Source organism: Lolium rigidum, chromosome 1, assembly GCF_022539505.1.
Source record: "Lolium rigidum isolate FL_2022 chromosome 1, APGP_CSIRO_Lrig_0.1, whole genome shotgun sequence".
NCBI classification, from domain to species: Eukaryota; Viridiplantae; Streptophyta; class Magnoliopsida; order Poales; family Poaceae; genus Lolium; species Lolium rigidum.
This window is the reverse complement of record NC_061508.1, coordinates 28,837,231-28,846,135: the sequence shown is the minus strand read 5'-3', so window position 1 is coordinate 28,846,135 and position 8,905 is coordinate 28,837,231. Positions and strand designations below refer to the sequence as shown.

At 52.2% G+C, this 8,905-nt stretch overlaps 2 protein-coding genes across 2 annotated transcripts; both read right to left on the bottom strand.

Annotated features, from left to right (window-relative positions):
* Nucleotides 1-3,492: 3,492 nt before the first annotated feature.
* On the bottom strand, nt 3,493-5,302 carry LOC124706196. The gene is made up of 3 exons (XM_047237851.1): nt 4,519-5,302; nt 4,084-4,433; nt 3,493-3,978 (listed from the first exon to the last, which is right to left on the bottom strand). Exons 1-3 carry the CDS (start codon nt 5,300-5,302, stop codon nt 3,493-3,495), a joined length of 1,620 nt encoding a protein of 539 aa, XP_047093807.1.
* Nucleotides 5,303-7,518: 2,216 nt separating this feature from the next.
* On the bottom strand, nt 7,519-8,505 carry LOC124706184 (beta-1,3-galactosyltransferase pvg3-like). Its single transcript, XM_047237841.1, has one exon. The coding sequence runs from the start codon at nt 8,503-8,505 to the stop codon at nt 7,519-7,521; it is 987 nt and encodes a 328-aa protein (XP_047093797.1).
* Between the last annotated feature and the right edge of the window lie 400 nt (nt 8,506-8,905).

Below are 8,905 nucleotides of genomic sequence, written 5' to 3'. Positions count from 1 at the left end.
TGTCTAGTTTTAATATATTTACCCGTTCAAAAAAAAAGATAGCAAAGAAGTCCAATTTATGATTTCTTACTGTTTCTTGAACAAAATAAACTTTAGCCCTATCTTTAATACCATCAATATTTTAGAAACTATATCTCATCTATTATATACTAAAATCACAATAAGGAGGTATAAAATAGGGACACCACATTAATCTACATCATCAAAATTATTATAGTAATCAGATCTAATATTTACAGTTATGATTTACTGAACCATTATCGTTCACGTAATTATCTTTTTTCTACATGGAACACCCTAATCTCATTAACTCGGCTCAACAAACTCACTGGCCACAGCAACGTTTACATCAACAAGTACATTTTCTGGACACAACAGCCGTACCTCATTCTGATTTGAACCAACAGCAGCTAGAGAATGTGCAAAAATACTACAGGACCTAACCACATGGGTCACTTAGTTGTAGAAAGACACGCATGTCACAGTATAGTATGTCTAGATAATGCACAAATTTAGCGTTCACGTAATTATATTGACATAACTTATTTTCACAACATCACGTATGAGGAGTGGGCTCGGTTATTAGCTGGGTCCACACAAAAAAGTACGCTAGCCATTATGGAAAAGAAGTGTTAGCTACCTTAGGCTGGACGTGGAAGATTCAATCAGAGGGAAAAAAACTAGCTAGGCTATCACAATTCACATACGAGGCAAAAAAAAAAAAAAATGCGCATAGTCGCGGACTCCCCTTGCGGCCGCTCGACCTTTACCAATTTATCCAGTAGCCGGTTAGGATCATCTTGGATGGTTTTTACGATCAGAATTATGATGAGGAGAATATGAGCAGCATGTGCAACCTTATGTTGAGATATAAGGCTAATCTTTTTCAAAATTGATTGATGCATTTCACTAGCTAGGTGTGTGCACTAGCTCTCACATGCAACCCGGTGCAGGCAACTACTCGTAAGTAAATTTTGTGTGTTAAATTTTATATATACATAAGACGACACAACTCATCCTGAAATCTGATTATATGATTTGAGTTTAATGTAGAGGGACATGTTCTATGTGTGCACCTAAAGTATCACATAAAACCAACAATTCTTTTTATATTTGTTTGATATTTTTAAATATGTGCAAAATGTATTTCAAATAAAGGGTGCATATGCACCCGGGTGTCGAAACATCATGTCCAAATACTATTTCCTACAAAAGTTAATGTATTTAGGATATCATTTGTGATGGCTATGGAATTGTATGCTACTTTCAAATTTTAACACATAATGTGAACATGTTGAACCATAAAATTTTGAAACCCTTTTGACACTTTAAGGATGACGCTCTCGTATTTACCTCGAGGGCACCATGCTAGTAGTTGAGATAACAACGAAAAGTACCAGATTTTGTTAGTGAGTCTCACACTCCTAACCAGTACTGGAACAGAATTTTCTTACCCAACTATGGTAAGAAGAGTAGAGAGCCAAAAAGTTCTTCAAAAACTGAAGAGAATGAATAGATGGAACCCGGCGGCATTTGCTCCCATCTGAACTCCAATTTCTATTGGTCCACGTTAGGAGTAGGCCCAATATGGTGGCAGGGTATTTCTCTGTTAATTTGAGTATAATTGCTAGGTATAGTACATGGACCCCGCGGAGAATTAATTTCTGCCCCGAGCCCGTGACCCTCGTCCTCTCCCACCTACCTGTCTCTCACCGGCCACCGGCCACCGCCCGCCCATCGAGCTCTAGACTAGCACCTCGACGCACTCGTCGGCCGCCTCCGCGCCGCCTTCGAGGAGCACGGTGGGAGGCCCGAGGCCACCCCGTTCGGCGCCCGTAGGCTCACCGACGTTGGCTCCCAGAAGGCGCCGCCGCTTACCTTGGCGAGCCCCTGTAGCTGTAGCTGTAGCTGTTGTTGTTGTTGCAGCAGCAGCAAGCTCCCCCTTTCGTGATCCTCCGCAGCAAAGGGCAATTCTCTCATCTTATCCGGCAGCAACAACTCATACCACCAATCCCCGCCAAAAACTGGATGGATTCTAGGCTCCTTCTTCTTCCTCGTTGGTCCAAACTGGGCGGGCTCTGGTGTGGAGTCTACGGGGCCATTAGTACAGTACACAGTCTTGCTAGGGAGGAGCTACCACCTCCACTACCATGCTTCTCTCTAGTCTACTGCCATCGTTGTGGCTCCTGCCCTCTCGCCCTCGACCAGTTCGGCACGACCAAGGTCTGGTCCACACCAACGGCTGCCCCTTCTTCTGCCACCCGTCGCCGCCGGCTCCGTGCCCGTGCCTGCTCCGCCAGGCCTGGGGCAGCCTCGACGCGCTCATTGACCGCGTCCGCGCCGCCTTCGAGGAGCACGGTGGGAGGCCCGAGGCCACCCCCGTTCGGCGCGCGCGCCGTGCGGCTTATTCTCCGTGAGGTCTGTGGCTCCTAGGCCAAGGCCGGCCGCGTCCCGCTCACCGTCCACCTTCACGGCTTCACCGAGCACGTCCCTGGCCGTCAAGCTTCGCCCTCCGCCACGCCGCCTGTCGCCGCCGCTCTGCTCGCGCGCAAGCGTGCTGCTGCGCGCCTCCGGCTCGCCGCCCATCTCCGACCGCGGCCCCGAGCCGTCTGGCTGCGGCCGTGCCGCTTCTCCTCCCTTGCGTCCGCGCGCGCCGCGCCTACGATAGCAGCTGCTTCTCCGTCCCAAAGCAAGGCGGCCGGAGCAGGTGCACGGCGACGGTGGCCGGCCTGGACAGGTGCTCGTGGCGGGGCGCGAAGGACCTTCGACGGCGCCGTCCGCCGTCATGCGCCCTGCCCACCCACTTCGGCGAGTGCCATCTCCGCTACAGAACATCAAGGAGAGGGACGCTGCCGCTGGCGCCGCTGTCTGCCGGTCGCCGCTGCATCTCCCCGCAGACCCATGCACCTCCGTGCAAATCCATCCGCGTCGTGTGCTGCCTCGTCTGCGCCGAGCCGTTAACACTTCGACCGTGCTTTAACTTCTTTGGCCTTTTCTCTCTCCCGGCGGGTCCTACACCTGTGTATTCTTCGATGTATTGTTGATTGTCCTAAAAAACAATTGCCCCCGCAGTTACAGGCCCACCTCTCACTCAGCCAATGGGAGAACGAGTTCACGCAGGTGCAAATGCCGCCCGGTTCATCTCAGAGTTTCCCCTTGAAAAGCTTCGCTATTTGCTAATTAGTGAAAATGTCTACAAATTTGTGTCACACGAAATGGCCATATGGGTTACTCAGTTTGGATCACAACTCCTGAAATACGCACGTAAAACAACTCAGGAAATACGAAATGCGTTCCTCTCGAAGTATTTGATACTGTATCTAATAATAGTCCCAATAAATATAGATTCTACTAAGAAGATCCATGGACAGGCGCACCAAGAACGCCTCAAGACAAAGCCTAGAAGCGCGTCTCAAGAACATGGAGGTGGATCCGATCGACGTCGACGTTGGCAGGGCATCGGGCGACATGGCGATCAGGCCGTTCCCGGAGCTAACGGGGGCCGTGGAGCCGCACGACCAGGCTCGCCGGATCAAGCAGCGGGTAGCGGTGTAGCACGGCGCGCTTCATGTCCGCCAAGCCGCGCTCGTACCCCATCAGGTCGCGCCCCACCAGCGCGCGCGACGCCGCCGTCTTGGCCCTCTCCGCGTCCGCGTTCGTCTGGGCGAGCTCGGCCTTCGCCCCGCGCAGCTCCGCCCGCAGCGCGTTCGCGTTGGCGAGCTCGGCCTTCGCCCTGCCCAGCTGCGCGCGCAGTGCGTCCGCCTCCTCACGCGCCACCAGCGCATCCGCCTTGGTCTGGGCGAGCTCGACCTTCGCCGTGTGCAGCTCCGCTCGCAGCGCTGGCACCTTGCTCTGGGCGAGCTCGGCCTTCGCCCTGCGCAGCTCCAACCGCAGCGCGTCGGCCTCGTGCTCGCGCGCCCTCAGCTTGTCCTCCAGCTCCAGAGCGTAGCCCAGCGAGAACGCCACCTCGTTCGCCGTCTGCGCACCCGGCCCATCCAGACACATTTGCCATGTCGATCAATCCAGAACAACAGGTAACGCACATATGGTGCGCGCAGTGGTGTAAATTGACTCGTAGTTCACCTGGAGCAATGACACGTAGCTCGAGGTGACGACGTCGGCCGGCCTGCACGCGGCGAGCTCGCGCTGCCTCAGCGGCGTCACGACGCCCTGCAGCATCCGCCTCGCCGCGATCCAGTGCCCGTCGCGGCCTCGCTGTTTCCCATCATCTTTGCTCATCGGCGGCTTCCGGGGGCAGGCGGTCTCCTCCGCCGAGCTCTCCTCGTGGTCCTCCACGGGCTTCCTCTTCTTCCCAAGACATGGCGAAACCTTGCAGTCAGGCTTCTTCTTCTTCTTCAAGGCCACCTTCCCGGCCTGCCGGCGCGAGTGCAGTGCGGCCTTGGTGGCGACATTGACTGCAGGTTTGCCCATCCCTACGGCGAGTACGTACACATACGAATCCAGAATTACAGATCACAAATTAGCTCATTTCACATCAAAATTAATTCTGAATTTCACCTTGAGGGGCTGGTGCTGGTGTTTGGATGATGATCTTGGCTGCAGCCATGTTGGAGTCGTGGAGGTACGTGGTGAGATCAATCGGCGAGCTTCCTCGAGCACGCAGCAGGTGCTCAGCAACGGCCTTCTCCGGGATGGTGAGCGTGAGATCGAAGGTGGCGGATCTGCAAGGCTCCCCCCACTCTACCGGGCACGGCCACGGCGCCGTTGAGGACAGGAAGAAGAACTCCTCCTTCCACCCCGGGTACTTGTTCGCCCCCGTCCGGGCGAAGAGCAGCCCGGCGGCGTCCTTGCCGCGGATGGTGTAGAGCCGGTGCGGCGGGAACTGGCAGAGCGAGAAGAAGTGCCGGAACACGGCCAGCGACGGCGCCACGCCGGCGAAGTGGGAGAGGACGACGAATCCGGCCAGGGCTCGCCACCCGTTGGGCGCGAGCTGGCCCGGGGCGAGCCCGAAGTGGCTGAGCACCGTGCCCAAGAAGGGGTGGAGGGGGAGGCGCAACCCGGCGTCCAGCGCGTCGACGTACACGCAGACGGATCCTGGCGGCGGGGGAGAGCACGAGGAGAGGTCGCCGGCGAGGAGCGGGGCGAAGTCGTCGGGGATCGAGTACCTCTTGCAGATGTCTCTCAGAGTTTTTCGGGCGCGCAGCCGCGAGGTGACCCGCTCGGACACGGCCGAGACGTCGTCGCCGCTCCCGTCGGCGCTGGTGTGGGCAGCTCGGGCGCGGGTGGGTTCGTCGAGGAGGTTGTCCGGTGAGCAGGATGCTGAGGTCCGGGAGGATGCCATGGCGGCGGCTGGGTTGTGGACTTGTGGTGCGGCGCTGGTGCCTAGGGATCAAGACGGCAAGAAAGTGGAATGTTCATTGTTTTGTCGTGGTGCGCAAAAGCAAAAGAAAGGGTTTAGGGCAAAGGTGTGTGTGTACATTGGGCTCCCTCTCCCAAGGGATCCATGGACCATGGAGCATTCACAAATGGAATTAGACTGTGTGTGTGAGCAAAATTTATCACGTTCCAAAAAAATAATGATACACGCTTCTACTTTCCTTGCACTTTGATGATGATTCTAGGATCTCCCACATCACTAGCGTTATTTGAACATGTGTAAAATGATTAATGCCATGATATAAATCATGAGCTCGATTATCCCAAATAAAATGCAAGAGCAGAAAAAATTAAGTACAATCTGTAAACTCTGAACGTTTTAGAACGAGTACAAAACGAGGTAGGTACTCATCACAAATCGTGAATTACTTCATACTCGAATTCGAAGTTGTTTTTTTGAAATATCAAATAAAGAAAAAAATATTTTTTTTTACCTTCCGATGTTTGATAATATTTGGGCAAATAATTTAAAAACAGTTTAAAAACATTAGTAATAATATGACTTTGAAATTCAAATGAAATATACACATTTATGACATACCAAGGGCGTGATGCTCGGAGGAGCAGCACGCTGGCTAGAGTGGACACCACCAGTGAATCGACGTCGCTTCTTAGGGATAAACAGAGACATCCGCTGTGGCAACAATTCACTCGTTGTTGCAGGCCATCAGCCTAGATGTTGTCCCCTGAGTGGAGTTAAAACGTATATAGGTGTTCAAATCTGTTTGTTCGAGAGATAACAGAGCCATCCGAGGGAAGACATGGATCCGGAACCCGACCCTCATCACACGGTCCCTTGGAACTGTGTCGTACTGCCTCCGTTAGGGATTATAAGCCCCCATCGAATTTTAATCCCAACTTTAACTATGAATTTAACATATTAAATACAAATTAAATGTCACATAACTTATACCATTGAACTTTTATTTTAAAGAAGTTTCTAGCGGTATAATTTTTATAACAAATAAGTTATATTTTGCTAGTTAATTTTATAGTTAAAATTAGGCTCAAATTTCGAGAGACCTTATACAATCCTTAACGAAGGTTGTACATTATACGGAACTACGCCGATCAAGGGAACACGTTCCTCCATACATACACCATTCGATCTCTCGGCCCTTTGAAACCACATCTTAGTCACCATCCAAGAGAAAGCATGCCTAAAGAATGTGAAGGAGCCCCGCTGGGGTCCGCCCAGAAGAACTAACCTTCCAAACTCGGGTAGCAATGTTTGGTCACACACCTCATCGTTGGCTAATCACTCAATCACAGACAACATTAGTAGCATGAACTCGTTGTGAAAGCATAAGCGGAGACGTCCGTTGTGACATCAATTCACTCGTTGTTGCAGCCTTGTAGGGCCATCGGCCCTAGATGTTGTCCCCGGAGAGGAGTGAACTCGTTTCGAGGGGGAAAACCGTATATATAGCCGTTCAAATCAAGTTGTACAGAGATAAAAAGGCAGAGCCGTCCGAGGGAAGACATTGATCCAGAACCCGACCCGCAGCACATGGTCCGAAATCTGAGCCCAACTTTAACAATGAATTTAACGTATTAAATACAGATTATATGTTACATAATTATACCATTGGATTGGATTCATACTTTAAAGAAGTTTGTAGCGGTATAATTTTTATAACAAATAAGTTATATTTTTCTAGTTAATTTTATAGTTAAAATTAGGCTCAAATTTCGAGAGTCCTTACAATCCTTAACGAAGGTAGTAGATTATATATACGCCGATCAAGCGAACACGTTCTGCCGTGCATACACCATTAATTGTCTCTCTCGGCCCTTTGAAACGACGTCTCGGTCATCATCCAAGAGAAGCAGCTGGCCGGAAGAAGATGAAGGAGCCCCGCCGGGTTCGCCCAGAGGAACTAACCTTCCAAACTCGGGTAGAAATGTTCGGTCACACACCTCATCATTTGATAATCACTCAATCACAGACATCATTAGCATGAACAACCGACCTTTAGCTAGCATGCTCAATTTAATTAATTCCGTACTAATTTATCCAAAAAAAATATTGACACAAGTAGAATCAATTAAACATCTTCTTTTAGAATTAATGCAAAAACTCCCCCACATGACATGAGCGAGCAAGAAGGCAAGAACTAGCTAGGAGTGGATCTTGTAGAACTTGGAGGACTTGAGTCCAGCGGTGAAATTGAAGTACCTGAGCGCTTCCGCCCAGCGTGGATTGTCCTTGAGGCGGTGCAGGGCGATGGTTTCCGGCACGAGCTCGTGGTTGCACTTGGTGACCGGCACCGAGAGGGGGTGATCATACATGGCGGGCTTGGCGTTGAACCTGTTCTTCCCCTTCCCGCCCAGACTCAGGCACTCGCCGGTCCTCCTGTCCTCGAATCCGACGGTGCGTCCCCTCGTCACGTTCCTCGCCGTCGCGATCCACTCCACCAGGTCCCACGACAGCGCGTATCCCATGCCGGACATGTACCCCCTCCTGTTCCTCGTGTCCATGCTGGCGCAGGGTATGAGGGCGCCGTAGTAGGTATCCTGCCTCGGCATGGCCCCCAGCGACGCCGCTAGCTCCGGCAGCCGGAAGAAGACGTCGTCGTCCGCCTTCATCACGTAGTCGTAGGGCGCGTCGGCGTAGAGGGAGGCCACGGCGGAGAAGAATGCGTGCGTCTTGCCGCCGTCCATGTTCTCCTTGCAGCCGTCGAGCACGATGATGTCGCCGTGCATGAGGATCTCGAGCGGGACGAACACCCGCTGGTCGTCCGTCTGGAGGCGGCAGAAGACGAAGCGGACGTCGATCTGCGCGGTGAGGGATGGGAGCTGCACGCCGTAGACCATGCGGAGGAGGTGGCGCCGCTCGTACAAGTCGGGGACGGTCAGGATGCCGATGAGGAGCCGGAAGTCCGGCTTGCGGGTGTACACCGCGCTGGCCGTCGCGGTGTTCGTGCCAGATGGTGGCGTGCTGCAGGAGCTAAGGAACGCCTGCAGCTCCAACTCCTTGGGGTAGACGAAGATGCAAATGAAGGCAAGGAAGAGGAGGGGGAGCAGGATGAGACCTTTGCTGGAGGTGGACAGCATGGGGTAGCCCGCGTGCTTCGTCCTCATCGCGTGCTTCGCGTTGTTGGTCATGGACAATGTGAGAAGATTGCTCGGCGCTCGCACTGACTGATTGATCTGGACTATGGGGAGAGAAGAAGAAAAGATAGTGTATGTGACCTGCGTGCGAGCGGGATCAATAAACCTTCTCGTTTGATAACTCACTGCGTGGTGGACTTGTGGGCGTAGGGGGAACTTGGAATGCACGGTAAATGGCCACGCTTTGCGTAAAGGTTGCGGGTAGAACGACCGCGTGGGAAGCCGGATCTTGGGGAAACATAGCCTCATGGAGTCAACCGTCGGCATTTGGCGCCTGCTTAATTAGACTAGCTATAATAGAAGTATCATAGGTACTATATATTATACAATGTCATGTTTATAAAAAGGACGCGGCTTATTTCCGATCGACCGAGAAATAGCTTAATTCCTGATC